Source organism: Heterodontus francisci, chromosome 29, assembly GCF_036365525.1.
Source record: "Heterodontus francisci isolate sHetFra1 chromosome 29, sHetFra1.hap1, whole genome shotgun sequence".
Lineage (NCBI taxonomy): Eukaryota > Metazoa > Chordata > Chondrichthyes > Heterodontiformes > Heterodontidae > Heterodontus > Heterodontus francisci.
The window spans coordinates 2,798,618-2,815,342 of NC_090399.1; the positions used below are offsets into that span (position 1 = coordinate 2,798,618).

General features: G+C 46.5%; 1 protein-coding gene across 1 annotated transcript in view; it reads left to right on the forward strand.

Annotated features, from left to right (window-relative positions):
- The window catches only part of vps52 (VPS52 subunit of GARP complex), a 108,176-nt gene that overhangs the window by 16,904 nt on the left and 74,547 nt on the right, over nucleotides 1-16,725 (forward strand). The window contains exons 2-3 of the mRNA XM_068009343.1: nucleotides 10,081-10,168; nucleotides 16,016-16,068. Coding sequence (XP_067865444.1) covers nucleotides 10,081-10,168; nucleotides 16,016-16,068 — 141 coding nt within the window. The remainder of the gene's footprint in view (nucleotides 1-10,080; nucleotides 10,169-16,015; nucleotides 16,069-16,725) is intronic.

Genomic DNA, 16,725 nt, shown 5'->3' on the forward strand with positions numbered 1-16,725 from the left:
ATCGTGTCTGTCCCGGCCATCAAGCACCTAACTATTCTAATCCCATTTTCCAGCACTTGGCCCGTAGCCTTGGATGCGATGGTGTTTCAAGTGCTCATCTAAATACTTCTTAAATGTTGTGAGGCTTCCTGCCCTCATATGATGTTGTTGCTATTACAGAGACTTGATTGAAGGAAGGGCAGGATTTGCAGCTAAATGTTCCAGGCTTTAGAAGCTTCAGGTGGGATAGAGGGGGATGGTCTTCACCTGAACCAGAGGGGTACCAATATCCTGGGGGGGAGATTTGCTAGTGCTCTTCGGGGGGGTTTAAACTAATTCAGCAGGGGAATGGGAACCTAAATTGTAGTTCCAGTGAACAGGATGTTGAGAGTAGTGAGGTCAGGGATAAGGTTACAAGGACGCAAGAGGGCACTGGCAAGCAAGAACTTGGTTTAAAGTGTGTCTACTTCAATGCCAGGAGCATCCGGAATAAGGTGGGTGGGCTTGCAGCATGGGTTGGTACCTAGGATCTCGATGTTGTGGCCATTTCGGAGACATGGGTAGAGCAGGGGCAGGAATGGATGTTGCAGGTTCCGGGATTTAGATGTTTCAGTAAGAACAGAGAAGATGGTAAAAGGGGGGGGGTGGTGTGGCATTGTTAATCAAGGAGAGTATTACAGCGGCAGAAAGGACGTTTGAGGACTCGTCTACTGAGGTAGTATGGGCCGAGGTTAGAAACAGGAGAGGAGAGGTCACCCTGTTGGGAGTTTTCTATAGACCTCCGAATAGTTCCAGAGATGTAGAGGAAAGGATAGCGAAGATGATTCTCGACAGGAGCAAGAGTAACAGGGTAGTTGTTATGGGGGACTTTAACTTTCCAAATATTGACTGGAAATACTATAGTTCGAGTACTTTAGATGGGTCAGTTTTTGTCCAGTGTGTGCAGGAGGGTTTTCTGACACAGTATGTAGACAGGCCAACCAGGGGCGATGCCACATTGGATTTGGTACTGGGTAATGAACCCGGCCAGGTGTTAGATTTAGATGTAGGTGAGCACTTTGGTGACAGTGATCACAATTCGGTTAGGTTTACCTTAGCGATGGGCAGGGACAGGTATATACCGCAGGGCAAGAATTATAGCTGGGGGAAAGGAAATTATGATGCGATTAGGCAAGATTTAGGATGCGCAGGATGGGGAAGGAAACTGCAGGGGATGGGCACAATCGAAATGTGGAGCTTATTCAAGGAGCAGCTACTGCGTGTCCTTGATAAGTATGTACCTGTCAGGCAGGGAGGAAGTTGTCGAGCGAGGGAGCCGTGGTTTACTAAAGAAGTTGAAGCGCTTGTCAAGAGGAAGAAGAAGGCTTATGTTAGGATGAGACGTGAAGGCTCAGTTAGGGCGCTTGAGAGTTGCAAGCCAGCCAGGAAGGATCTAAAGGGAGAGCGAAGAAGAGCAAGGAGAGGACACGAGAAGTCATTGGCGGATAGGATCAAGGAAAACCCTAAGGCTTTCTATCGGTATATCAGGAATAAAAGAATGACTCGAGTTAGATTAGGGCCAATCAAGGATAGTAGTGGGAAGTTGTGTGTGGAATCAGAGGAGATAGGGGAAGCATTAAATGAATATTTTTCGTCAGTATTTACAGTAGAGAAAGAAAATGTTGTCGAGGAGAATACTGAGATACAGACTACTAGGCTAGATGGGATTGAGGTTCACAAGGAGGAGGTGTTAGCAATTTTGGAAAGTGTGAAAATAGATAGGTCCCCTGGGCCAGGTGGGATTTATCCTAGGATTCTCTGGGAAGCCAGGGAGGAGATTGCAGAGCCTTTGTCCTTGATTTTTATGTCGTCATTGTCGACAGGAATAGTGCCGGAAGACTGGAGGATAGCAAATGTTGTCCCCTTGTTCAAGAAGGGGAGTAGAGACAGCCCTGGTAATTATAGACCTGTGAGCCTTACTTCTGTTGTGGGTAAAATGTTGGAAAAGGTTATAAGAGATAGGATTTATAATCATCTTGAAAAGAATAAGTTCATTAGAGATAGTCAACACGGTTTTGTGAAGGGTAGGTCGTGCCTCACAAACCTTATTGAGTTTTTCGAGAAGGTGACCAAACAGGTGGATGAGGGTAAAGCAGTGGATGTGGTGTATATGGATTTCAGTAAGGCGTTTGAAAAGGTTCCCCACGGTAGGCTATTGCAGAAAATACGGAAGTATGGGGTTGAAGGTGATTTAGAGCTTTGGATCAGAAATTGGCTAGCTGAAAGAAGACAGAGGGTGGTGGTTGATGGCAAATGTAACTAAACTCCAGGATGAACCAGTGGTGTACCGCAAGGATCTGTTTTGGGGCCACTGCTGTTTGTCATTTTTATAAATGATCTGGAAGAGGGTGTAGAAGGGTGGGTTAGTAAATTTGCGAATGACACGAAGGTCGGTGGAGTTGTGGATAGTGCCGAAGGATGTTGTAGGGTACAGAGGGACATAGATAGGCTGCAGAGCTGGGCTGAGAGATGGCAAATGGAGTTTAATGCGGAAAAGTGTGAGGTGATTCACTTTGGAAGGAGTAACAGGAATGCAGAGTACTGGGCTAATGGGAAGATTCTTGGTAGTGTAGATGAACAGAGAGATCTTGGTATCCAGGTACATAAATCCCTGAAAGTTGCCACCCAGGTTAATAGGGCTGTTAAGAAGGCATATGGTGTGTTAGCTTTTATTAGTAGGGGGATCGAGTTTCGGAGCCACGAGGTCATGCTGCAGCTGTACAAAACTCTGGTGCATCCGCACCTGGAGTATTGTGTGCAGTTCTGGTCACCGCATTATAGGAAGGATGTGGAAGCTTTGGAAAGGGTGCAGAGGAGATTTACTAGGATGTTGCCTGGTATGGAGGGACGGTCTTACGAGGAAAGGCTGAGGGACTTGTTGTTTTTGTTGGAGAGAAGGAGGAGGAGAGGTGACTTAATAGAGACATATAAGATAATCAGAGGGTTAGATAGGGTGGATCGTGAGAGTCTTTTTCCTCGGATGGTGATGGCAAACACGAGGGGACATAGCTTTAAGTTGAGGGGTGATAGATATAGGACAGATGTTAGAGGTAGTTTCTTTACTCAGAGAGTAGTAGGGGCGTGGAACGCCCTACCTGCAACAGTAGTAGACTCGCCAACTTTAAGGGCATTTGTCATTGGATAGACATATGGATGAAAATGGAATAGTTTAGGTCAGATGGTTTCACGGGTCGGCGCAACATCGAGGGCCGAAGGGCCGGGACTGCGCTGTAATGTTCTAATGTTCTTTTATAAAACAAAAAGGGGTGGGGGAGTTGCATGACTGGTTAAGGAGAATATCACAGCTGTACTGCGGGAGGACACCTCAGAGGGGTCATGCAGCGAGGCAATATGGGTGGAGCTCAGGAATAGGAAGGGTGCAGTCACGATGTTGGGGGTTTACTACAGGCCTCCCAACAGCCAGCGGGAGGTAGAGGAGCAGATATGTAGACAGATTTTGGAAAGATGTAAAGGTAACAGGGTTGTGGTGGTGGGTGATTTTAACTTCACCCTATATTGACTGGGACTCGCGTAGTGCTAGGGGCTTGGATGGGGCAGAATTTGTGAGGAGCATCCAGGAGGGCTTCTTGAAACAGGATGTAGATAGTCCAACTAGGGATGGGGCCATTCTGGACCTGGTATTGGGGAATGAGCCCGGCCAGGTGGTCGAAGTTTCAGTGGGGGAGCATTTCGGGAGCAGTGACCATAATTCCATAAGTTTTAAGGTACTTGTGGATTAGGATAAGAGTAGTCCTCGGGTGAAGGTGCTAAATTGGGGGAAGGCTTATTATAACAATATTAGGCAGGAACTGAAGAATTTAGATTGGGGGAGGCTGTTTGAGGGTAAATCAACATCTGACATGTGGGAGTCTTTCAAACGTCAGCTGATGAGAATCCAGGACCAGCATGTTCCTGTGAGGAAGAAAGACAAGTTTGGCAAGTTTCGGGAAGCTTGGATAACACGGGATATTGTGAGCCTAGTCAAAAAGAAAAAGGAAGCATTTGAAAGGGCTGGAAGGCTGGGTACAGATGAAGCACTTGAGGAATATGAAGACAGTAGGAAGGAACTTAAGCAAGGAGTTAGGAGGGCTAAAAGGGGTCATAAAAAATCATTGGCAAGCAGGATTAAGGAAAATCCCAAGGCTTTTTATACATATATAAAGAGCAAGAGGGTAACCAGGGAAAGGGTTGGCCCACTCAAGGACAGAGATGGGAATCTATGTGTGGAGCCAGAGGAAATGGGCGAGGTGCTGAATGAGTACTTTGCATCAGTATTCACCAAAGAGAAGGACTTGGTGGATGATGAGCCTAAGGAAAGGAGTGTAGATAGTCTCAGTCATCTCATTATCAAAAAGGAGGAGGTGTTGGGTGTCTTGCAAAGCATTAAGGTAGATAAGTCCCCAGGGCCTGATGGGATCTACCCTAGAATACTGAGGGAGACAAGGGAAGAACTTGCTGGGGCCTTGACAGAAATCTTTGCATCCTCATTGGCGACAGGTGAGGTCCCAGAGGACTGGAGAATAGCCAATGTTGTGCCTTTGTTTAAGAAGGGTGGCAAGGATAATCCAGGAAATTATAGGCCGGTGAGCCTTACGTCAGTGGCAGGGAAACTATTAGAGAGGATTATTCGGGACAGGATTTACTCCCATTTGGAAACAAATGAACTTATTAGCGAGAGACAGCATGGTTTTGTGAAGGGGAGGTCGTGTCTTACTAATTTGATTGAGTTTTTTGAGGAAGTGACGAAGATGATTGATGAAGGAAGAACAGTGGATGTTATCTGTATGGAATTTAGTAAAGCCTTTGACAAGGTCCCGCATGGCAGACTGGTACAAAAGGTGAAGTCACACGGGATCAGAGGTGAGCTGGCAAGATGGATACAGAACTGGCTCAGTCACAGAAGACAGAGGGTAACAGTGGATAGGTGTTTTTCTGAATGAAGGGATGTGACTAGTGGTGTTCCGCAGGGATCAGTGCTGGGACCTTTGCTGTTTGTAGTATATATAAATGATTTGGAGGAAAATGCAGCTGGTCTGATGAGTAAGTTTGCGGACGACACAAAGGTTGGTGGAGTTGTGGATAATAATGAGGATTGTCAGAGGATACAGCAGGATATAGATCGGTTGGAGACTTGGGCAGAGAAATGGCAGATGGAGTTTAATCCGGACAAATGTGAGGTAATGCATTTTGGAAGGTCTAATGCAGGTGGGAGGTATACAGTAAATGGCAGAACCCTTGGGAGTATTGACAGGCAGAGAGATCTGGGCATACAGGTCCACAGGTCACTGAAAGTGGCAACGCAGGTGGATAAGGTAGTCAAGAAGGCATACGGCATGCTTGCCTTCATCGGTCGGGGCATAGGGTATAAAAATTGGTAAGTCATGTTGCAGCTGTACAGAACCTTAGTTCGGCCACACTTAGAATATTGCGTGCAATTCTGGTCGCCACACTACCAGAAGGAGGTGGAGGCTTTGAAGAGAGGGTACAGAGGAGATTTACCAGGATGTTGCCTGGTCTGGAGGGCATTAGCTATGAGGAGAGGTTGGAAAAACTCTGATTGTTTTCACTGGAACGACGGAGGTGGAGGGGTGAAATGATAGAGGTTTACAAAGTTATGAGCGGCATAGACAGAGTGGATAATGCTGTCCTTCCCAGGGGCTTTTCTGGTGGCTAGAGAATCAGTGGCATCACTGAGTTCCGATTTAGTTGGCTGTATGTTCTGCTCATCCATGACTGGTAAAGGCTGGGCTGCATTGAGGGCAGTCTCAGTGACAACATTCTCCCTGGAGTATAGTTCTAGATAGTGCTCAACCCAGCGGTCCATTTGTTTGCGTTGGTCAGTGATTATGTCCCCTGATTTAGATTTGAGGGGGGCGATCTTCTTGATGGTTGGCCCAAGAGCTCTCTTAATGCCATCATACATTCCTCTGATGTTCCCGGTGTCGGAGGCAAGCTGAATACGACTGCATAGGTCTTGCCAGTAGTCGTTTGCGCAGTGCCTGGCTGTTCTTTGTGCAGTGCTTCTGGCTGCTTTAAGTGCTGCAGATGTTAAATCGCTGGCGTCTTTCCTGTAGTTCAACAGTGCAATGCGCTTAGCGGCTATGACACGTTCCAGCTCTTCATTATGAGATTGAAACCAGTCTGCATTTCTCTTCGCACTTTTGCCGTAGGTGGTCAAAGCTGACTCATAGATGGCGTCTCTGATGTGAGCTCACTTGGTCTCAGCATCCCCTGTGGGAGTGTTTTGAAGGGCTGTTACAAGTGAATTTAGAAATTTTTGTAACAGCTGTGGGTGAGAAATTCTGCTCGTGTTGATGCACGGAATCTCTACCGTGGAATCTCCCTGCTCCGCATAGTGGGGAAAGTCTTTGCTCGAGTCGCTCTAAACAGGCTCCAGAAGCTGGCCGAGCGCGTCTACCCTGAGGCACAGTGTGGCTTTTGTGCAGAGAGATCGACCGTTGACATGCTGTTCTCCCTTCGTCAGATACAGGAGAAATGCCGTGAACAACAGATGCCCCTCTACATTGCTTTCATTGATCTCACCAAAGCCTTTGACCTCGTCAGCAGACGTAGTCTCTTCAGACTACTAGAATAGATCGGATGCCCACCAAAGCTACTAAGTATCATCACCTCATTCCATGACAATATGAAAGGCGCAATTCAACATGGTGGCTCCTCATCAGACCCCTTTCCTATCCTGAGTGGCGTGAAACAGGGCTGTGTTCTCGCACCCACACTTTTTGGGATTTTCTTCTCCCTGCTGCTTTCACATGCGTTCAAGTCCTCTGAAGAAGGAATTTTCCTCCACACAAGAGCAGGGGGCAGGATGTTCAACCTTGCCCGTCGAAGAGCTAAGTCCAAAGTACGGAAAGTCCTCATCAGGGAACTCCTCTTTGCTGACGATGCTGCTTTAACATCTCACACTGAAGAGTGCCTGCAGAGTCTCATCAACAGGTTTGCGGCTGCCTGCAATGAATTTGGCCTAACCATCAGCCTCAAGAAAACGAACATCATGTGGCAGGACGTCAGAAATGCTCCATCCATCAATATTGGCGACCATGTTCTGGAAGTGGTTTAAGAGTTCACCTACCTAGGCTCAACTATCACCAGTAACCTGTCTCTAGATGCAGAAATCAACAAGTGCATGGGAAAGGCTTCCACTGCTATGTCCAGACTGGCCAAGAGAGTGTGGGGAAAATGGCGCACTGACACGGAACACAAAAGTCCGAGTGTATCAGGCCTGTGTCCTCAGTACCTTGCTCTATGGCAGCGAGGCCTGGACAACGTATGTCAGCCAAGAGTGACGTCGCAATTCATTCCATCTTCGCTGCCTCCGGAGAATACTTGGCATCAGGTGGCAGGACTGTATCTCCAACACAGAAGTCCTCAAGGCGGCCAACATCCCCAGCTTATACGCACTACTGAGTCAGCGGTGCTTGAGATGGCTTGGCCATGTGAGCCACATGGAAGATGGCAGGATCCCCAAAGACACATTGTCCAGCGAGCTCGCCACTGGTATCAGACCCACCGACCGTCCATGTCTCCGCTATAAAGACGTCTGCAAATGCGACATGAAATTCTGTGACATTGATCACAAGTCGTGGGAGTCAGTTGCCAGCATTCGCCAGAGCTGGCGGGCAGCCATAAAGACGGGGCTAAAGTGTGGCGAGTCGAAGAGACTTAGTAGTTGACAGGAAAAAAGACTGATGTGCAAGGGGAGAGCCAACTGTGTAACAGCCCCGACAAACAAATTTCTCTGCAGCACCTGTGGAAGAGCCTGTCACTCTAGAATTGGCCTTTATAGCCACTCCAGGCGCTGCTTCACAAACCACTGACCACCTCCAGGCGCTTAGCCATTGTCTCTCGAGATAAGGAGGCCAAAGAAGGAGACAGAGTGGATAGTCAGAAGCTTTTTCCCAGGGTGGAAGAGTCACTTACTAGGGGACATAGGTTTAAGGTGCGAGGGGCAAAGTTTAGAGCGGATGTGCGAGGCATGTTTTTTCCACAGAGGGTGGTGGGTGTCTGCAACATGCTGCCAGGGGAGATGGTGGAAGCAGATATGATAGCGACGTTTAAGAGACATCTTGACAAATACCTGAATAGGATGGGAATAGAGGGATATGGGCCCTGGAAGTGCAGAAGGTGTTAGTTTCGGCAGGCATCAAGATCGGCGCAGGCTTGGAGGGCCGAATGGCCTGTTCATGTGCTCTACTGTTCTTTGTTCTACCACCCCTTCAGGCAGTGTATTCCAGATTCCAACCACCCTCTGGGTGAAACAATGTTTCCTCAAATCCCCTCTAAACCTCCTGTCCCTTACCTTAAATCTATGCCCACTGGTTATTGACCCCTCCGCTAAGTGAAAAAGCTTCTTCCTATCTAACCTATCAATGCCCCTCATAATTTTGTATACCTCAATCATGTCCCCCCTCAGCCTTCTCTGCTCGAAGGAAAACAACCATAGCCTTTTCAGTCTCTCTTCATCGTGAAATGCTCCAGCCCAGGCAACATCCTGGTGAATCTGCTCTGCATCCTCTCCAGTGTAATCACATCCTTCCTATAGCCATGATCTGATTGAATGGCAGAGGAGCTTGAAAGGCCAAGTGGCCTACTCCTGCTCCTAATTCGTATGTTCGTAGTTATGTAAGAGACATGCTGTCAAAACTTTATGTCTTGCACTCATCAGAACAGATGCAAGAATGCCAAACATCAAAGGGAGCAACAATTTATACTACACGAGTAAAGGGTGTTGATTGGTTGGCAAGTGGCCACTGATAGGTCGAGGCATTGTCGGGATAATGGTTATCCCGATCAGATGAGTGCAAGATGAAAAGCTTCGACAGCGTGTCGATTTTGTCAGCAATGCTCAAGCCCTGTACTACTAAGCAACTTTATTTATCTGTGTTCTCCAGATGTTGGATAAGACTGCATTTAATGAAACAACTTACTTTAATGTAGCACCTTTTTATGATTTTCGGACTTCCCAAAGCACTTTACAGCCAACAAAGTACTGTTTGGAAATGTTGTCACTGTTGGAATGTAAGAGATTTAGCAGCCGATGTTCGCACAGCAAAGCTCACACAAACGGACATGAGCGGAAGGACCAGAAAATCGTATTATTAGTAATATTGGTTGAGGAATAGGTATTGGCATCAGAAGAGCCCCCCTGTTTCTTTTTAGATAATGCAATGGAATCTTTTACATGCACCTGAGGGGGCAGACAGTTCCTCTGACAATGCAGCATTCTGTCAGTACCACCACACTGGAGTATCAGCTCAAGAGTATGTGCTGAAGCCTCTGGAGTGTGGCGTGAACCCATAGCCTTCTGACTTAGAGGTGCTAGACAAAGGCTTTCTCTGCTTGTTCAGGTGGATATAAAAGGTCCAGTGATACTTCTTCAAAGAAGAGCAGGAGCAGTATCCTGGCCAAAATTCATTGCTCAACCAACACTACCAAAATAAATTAACTATTCATTATTTCACTCTGTTTGGGACTTGCTGTGTGGAAATTGACTGCCAACATTGACCTACAAAATCATAACTGCGCAAACTTCAAACCTTCATCCAAAAGCAAAATACTGCAGATGCTGGAAATCTGAAACAAAAACAAAAGTACTGGAAATACTCACCAGGTCTGGCAGCATCTGTGGAGAGAAAAGCAGAATTCATGTTTCATGTCGATCAAACCTTGTCTGAAGAACCTCTGGATGCCTTGACGTCTCACGTAAATGTAATTTTGTCTTCCTTTCCTATGCCCAGCATGACGTGGATTGAGGCTGTCCGAACTCATTTCACAGTAGGACTTCTACCTCTCATCTGGGCTGGATTTCGACCCTAGTGCCTGAGGTGAAAGGTCCGTGGGCTAACACACTGCACCACACACTTTCCCCCAGAATTATACTTTTTAAAGAAAAGTGTAAAATGTATTTAAGTTTTCACACAAGAAATCAGTTTCAGGGAGCTGAGGTTTGTGTACTTGATCTCACTTATCACTTCCACACAATAATTTGAGGTGAATTGAGGCTGGACTAAATAAAATGACATCTCTGTATTTCTTCCTGTGCAGGTGAAAGGTGACCAGGATGAGGTGCCCGAGCTGAATCTGGGTGAACTGGATCTAACATCTGATGAATTTATCCTGGATGAAGTGGACAGTGAGCATTATGTTTATTGAACCTAGCTCATGATGCGGAAGGTTGATACATATCTCAATAGCATTCAGTTGTTTTCTATTCAAAGCCAGTGGTAACTTGGTAATATATTGTTGATTAGGATCATGTGTACTCTCAATGGAAATGCAAGTCTTGCAGAGTGTGGGCAGTAAAGATATTTGATAGATGTGGTACACCATGGGCAAACAAGAAACACTTCCTCCTTTCACCCTCACCAGCAACAACTTGTATTGTATAATGCTGTTGACATAGTAAACAGTCCAAAGGTGCTTCACTGGAGTGTTATCACACAGAATTTGACAGCAAGCCGGATAAGGAATTATTAGGAAACATGGCCAAAGGTTTGGTCAAAGAGGTGGATTCTAAGGAGCATTTGAAATGAGGTAGAGGGAAGGCCCAGGCAGCTGAAGGCACGGCCACCAATGGTGGAGCAATTAAAATCGGGGATGCTCAAGAGGCCAGAATTCGATGAGCCAGGATGTCTTGGAGGGTTGTGGGTTGGAGGAAATCACAGAGATAGGGAGGGGCAAGGCATGGAGGGATTTGAAAATCAGAATGAAAATGTTAAAAAAATCGAGATGTTGCTTGGCCGGGACTCAATGTAGGTTAGCAAGCACAGTGGAATGGGTCTTGGTGTGTGTTAGGACATGGACAGCAGAGTTTTGGATGACCTCAAGTTTACGGAGAGTAGAATGTGGGAGACCAACTAGGCGTGCATTGGAATAGTCAAGTGTAGAGATAACTAAGACATGAATGTGGTTTTCAGCCGCAAATGGGATGAGGTGGGGGCGAAGTCAGGCAACGTTACGGAAACAGAAACAGGCAGTCTAGAGATGATACAAGTATGTGTTGGAAGTTCAGCTCAGGATCAAATATCACACAAGGTGTCTGAGAGCGAAGTCCAAAGTACGGAAAGTCCTCATCAGGGAACTCCTCTTTGCTGACGATGCTGCTTTAACATCTCACACTGAAGAGTGCCTGCAGAGTCTCATCGACAGGTTTGCGGCTGCCTGCAATGAATTTGGCCGAACCATCAGCCTCAAGAAAACGAACATCATGTGGCAGGACGTCAGAAATGCTCCATCCATCAATATTGGCGACCATGCTCTGGAAGTGGTTCAAGAGTTCACCTACCTAGGCTCAACTATCACCAGTAACCTGTCTCTAGATGCAGAAATCAACAAGCGCATGGGAAAGGCTTCCACTGCTATGTCCAGACTGGCCAAGAGAGTGTGGGAAAATGGCGCACTGACACGGAACACAAAAGTCCGAATGTATCAGGCCTGTGTCCTCAGTACCTTGCTCTATGGCAGCGAGGCCTGGACAACGTATGTCAGCCAAGGGTGACGTCTCAATTCATTCCATCTTTGCTGCCTCCGGAGAATCCTTGGCATCAGGTGGCAGGACTGTATCTCCAACACAGAAGTCCTCGAGGCGGCCAACATCCCCAGCTTGTACACACTACTGAGTCAGCGGCGCTTGAGATGGCTTGGCCATGTGAGCCGCATGGAAGATGGCAGGATCCCCAAAGACACATTGTACAGCAAGCTCGCCACTGGTATCAGACCCACCGACCGTCCATGTCTCCGCTATAAAGACGTCTGCAAATGCGACATGAAGTCCTGTGACATTGGTCACAAGTCGTGGGAGTCAATTGCCAGCGTTCGCCAGAGCTGGCGGGCAGCCATAAAGACGGGGCTAAAATGTGGCGAGTCGAAGAGACTTAGTAGTTGGCAGGAAAAAAGACAGAGGCGCAAGGGGAGAGCCAACTGTGCAACAGCCCCGACAAACAAATTTCTCTGCAGCACCTGTGGAAGAGCCTGTCACTCTAGAATTGGTCTTTATAGCCACTCCAGTCGCTGCTTCACAAACCACTGACCACCTCCAGGCGCTTATCCATTGTCTCTCGAGATAAGGAGGCCAAAGAAGTTCAGCCTCCGATACTAGCCAGGGACAGGAATTGACTTTGTTACCAGGGAACAGAATTTGTGATGGGGACCGAAGACAGTGGCTTTGGTGTTCCCTCTATTTAGTTAGAGGAAATTCCTTTTCATCCACTACTCCACTAATGTCCTGCTGTTCTGACCCAGTCTGGCCTACGTGTGGCTCCAGACCCACAGCAATGTGGTTGACTCTTAACTACCCTCTGAAATGACTTAGCAAGCTACTCATTTGTATCAACCTGCTACAGAAAAGTTAAATAAGAATTTTGTACAGACCACCTGGCACTGACCTGGGCAGTGGAAATGGCAAAGGCACAACCTGCCCAGTCGACCCTGCAAAACTAGTCACTAGTATCTTGGGACTTGTGGGAGAGCTGTCTCACAGACTAGACAAGCAACAGCCTGACATAGTTATACTCACGGAATCATACCTTTACAGCCAATGTCCCAGATTCCTGCATCACCATTCCTGGGTATGTTCTGTCCCACTGGCAGGACAGACCCACCAGAGGTGGCGGCACAGTGGTATGCAGTTAGGAGGGAGTTGCCCTGGGAGTTCTCAATATTGACTCCGGACCCCATGACATCTTATGGTATCAGACAAACCTGGGCAAGGAAACCTCCCTGCTGATGACCACATACTGCTCCCCCTCCCCCGCCATCAGCTGATGAGTCAGTACTCCTCCATGTTGAACACCACTTGGAAGAAACACTGAGGGTGGCAAGGGTACAGAATGTACTCTGGGTGGGGGACTTCAATGTCTATCACCAAGAGTGGCTTGGTAGCACCACTACTGACCGAGCTGGCTGAGTCCTAAAGGACATATCTGCCAGACTGGGTCTGCAGCAGGTGGTGGGGGAACCAACAAGAAGGAAAAATTTGTTTGACCTCATCTTCACCAATCTACCTGTTGCAGATGCATTTCTCCATGACAGTATTGGTAAGACTGGCCACCGCAAAATCCATGTGGAGACGAGGTCTCGTCTTCACACAAAGGATATCCTCCATCATGCTAAATGGGACCAGATCTAGCAGCCCCAAACTGAACATCCATGAGACACTGGACCATTAGCAGCAGCAGAATTGTACTCAAACACAAACACAGTCTGTCGACAGAGCTGAGCAACCCCGCAACCAAGGGATCAGATCTAATCTCTGCAGTTCTGCCACATCCAGTCATGAATGGTGGACAATTTAAACAACTAACTGGAGGAGGAGGCTCCACAAATATCCCCATCCACAATGATGGGGGAGCCCTGCACATCAGTGCAAAAGACAAGGCAATCCTCTTCAGTCAGAAGTGCCGAATTGATGATCCATCTCTGCCTCCTCCTGAAGTCCCCAGCATCACAGATGCCAGATCTGCCAATTCGATTCACTCCACGTGATATCAAGAAACAGATGAAGGCACTGGATACAGCAAAGCTATGGGTCCTGACCACATTCTGTCTGTAGTACTGAATACATGTGCTCCAGCACTGGCCATGCCCCTAGCCAAGCTGTTCCAGTGCAGCTATAACAGTGGTATTTACCCTACAATGTGTAAAATTGTCCAGGTATGTCCTGTCCGCAGAAAGCAGGACAAATCCAACCCGGCCAATTACCACCCTGAGTCTACTCTCGATCATCAGTAAAGTAATGGTAGGTGTGCTATCAAGCGTCACTTAAGCAGCAATAACCTGCTCAGTGACGCCCCGTGTGGAATCCGCCAGTGTTGCTCAGCTCCAGACCTCATTACAGCCTTGGTCCAAACATGGACAAAAGAGCTGAATTCTAGAAATAAAAACAAGAAATGCTGGAAATACTCAGCAAGTCTGGCAGCATCTGTGGAGAGAGAAGCAGAGTTAATATTTCAGGTCAGTGACCCTTCATTAGGTCAAGGATCACTGACCTGAAACATTAACTCTGCTTCTCTCTCCACAGATGCTGCCAGACCTGCTGAGTATTTCCAGCATTTCTTGTTTTTATTTCAGATTTCAAGCATCTGCAGTATTTTTCTTTTATTATAGCTGAATTCCAGAGGTGAGGTGAGAGTGACTGCCCTTGACATCAAGGCAGCATTTGACCGAGTATGGCATCAAAGAGCCTTCGCAAAACAGGTCAATGGGAATCAGGGGGAAAACCCTCCGCTGGGTGGAGTCATACCTAGTGTAAAGGAAGATGGTTGTGGTTGTTGGAGGTCAATCATCTGAGCTCCAGGACATCATTGCAGGAGTTCCTCAGGATTGTGTCCTCAGCCCAACCATCTTCAGCTGCTTCATCAATGACCTTCCTCCAATCATAAGGTCAGAAATGGGGATGTAAGCTGATTGTACTGCGTTAAGTACCATTCGCAACTCTGCAGGTACTGCATCAATCTGTGTCCATACGTACCAAGACCTGGACAACATTCGGGCTTGGGCTGAGAAGTGGAAAGTAACATTCGCACCACATGAGCCAGGCAATGACCATCTCCAACAAGAGAGAATCTAACCATCTCCCTTTGACGCTCAATGATATTACCATCATTGAATCCCCCACTATCAACATCCTATGGGGGATCACCATTGACCAGAAACACAATTAAAGAATCCTTACAGTGCAGAAGGAGGCCATTCGGCCCATCGTGTCTGCACTGGGTCTCCAAAAGAGCAACTCCCTCAGTTCCATTCCCCTGCCTTCTCCCTGTAACCCTGCACATTCTTCCTTTTCATAAAACTCTCTAATTCCCTTTTCAATTCTTCATTTGAACCTGCCTCCACCACGTTCTCAGGCAGATCATTCCAGACCTTAACCACTCGCTGTGTGAAAAAGATTTTCCTCATGTCACTTTCACTTCTCTTAACAAATACTTTAAATCTGTGCCCTCTCGTTCTCAATCCTTTCACAAGTGGGAATAGTTTCTCTCTATCTACTCTGTCCAGACCCCTCATGATTTTGAATACCTCTATCAAATCACCTCTCAGCTTCTCTTCTCCAGGGAAAACAGTCCTAACTTCTCCAATCTATCTTCATAACTGATATTCCTGATCCCTGGAACCATTCTCGTGAATCTTTTCTCTACTCTCTCCAATGTCCTCAGTTCTTTCCTCAAGTGCGGCACCCAGAACTGGATACAATACACCAGCTGAGGCCGAACTAGTGTCTTATACAAGTTCAACATAACTTTCCTTGCTCTTGTATTCTATGCCCCTATTAATAAAGCTCAGGATACTGTATGCTTTATTAATCGCTCTCTCAACCTGTCCTGCCACCTTCAATGATTTGTGCACATATACCCCCAAGTCCCTCTGCTCCTGCACCCCCTTTAGAATTGTTCCCTTTATTCTATATTGTTTCTCCATGCTCTTCCTATGAAAATGATTCACTTCACATTTCTCCACATTGAACTTCATCTGCCACCTGTCTGCCCATTCCACCAACTTGTCTATGTCCTTTTTGAAGTTCTGCACTATTCTCTTCACCGTTCACAATGCGTCCAAGTTTTGTGTCATCTGTAAACTTTGAAATTGTGCCCTGTACACCAAGGTCTAGGTCATTGATGTATCAAACTGAACTGGACCAGCCACATAACTGCTGTGGCTACGAGAGCAGGTCAGAGACTGGGAATTCTGTGGTGAGTAACTCACCTCCTAACTGTCCAAAGTCTGTCAACAATCTACAAAACACGAGTCAGAGTGTGATTGAATGTGTTCTTGAAACAAGTTTATAATTACGTTCCATTAGTATGGAACGTGTATCTTGCACTTGAATGAATATTACTTATTTGTTTTATTTTTCTTCTGCCGTATTATCTCTGGAGACCAGTGATGATCGTGTGTAAACTGGGTTAAATTTGTGGAGAATGTACTGTTTCTGGATGCTGATGATGGAGTATAGATTCTAAAGTTAGTTTTTATGTTACAGCACATATCCAAGCCAATCTTGAAGATGAACTGGTGAAGGAGGCATTAAAAACAGTAAGTTTGCATTTGATAGAAATACCAAGTGATTGCCAAGGAAACATTTGTGTTGTTTGTTGAAAGCATAGGCATGGGTAGTAAGAACGCATTGAAAATTTTTAAGCAAGTAGGAAGTAGCAGAAATTTACCAGTAGGAAATTGTCCCGAGTGTTTGAACAACACACAAGACGTTAATTTGGATTTGGTTCACATGTAAAATGGGGTGAATTTTGCATCAAATTTCTGTACCGCAACTGAAATCCTGGAAAGGACTGACTGGATATGCATGAGTCGTAGAGTCATTACAGCACAGAAGGAGGCCTATCTGCCCATCGAGTCTATGTTAGCTCTCTGTAAAGCAATCCAGTCAGTCCCATTCCCCTGCTCTGTTCCTGTAGCCCTGCCAGTTTATTTCCCTCAAGTGCCAATCCAATTTCCTTTTAAAAACATTGTTTCCGCTTCCACCATCCTCGTAGACAGAGTGTTCCAGGTCATTACCACTCACTGTGTAAAGGAAAAAGTTCTTCCTCACATCTCCTCTGTATCCCCTTGCACAAAATCTTAAATCTGTGTCCCCTAGTCCTTGTACCATCAGCTAATGGGAGTCTGCCTTATTTAAACCTGTCATAATCTTGTACACCTCGATCAAATCTCCCCTCAATCTCCTTTGCTCAA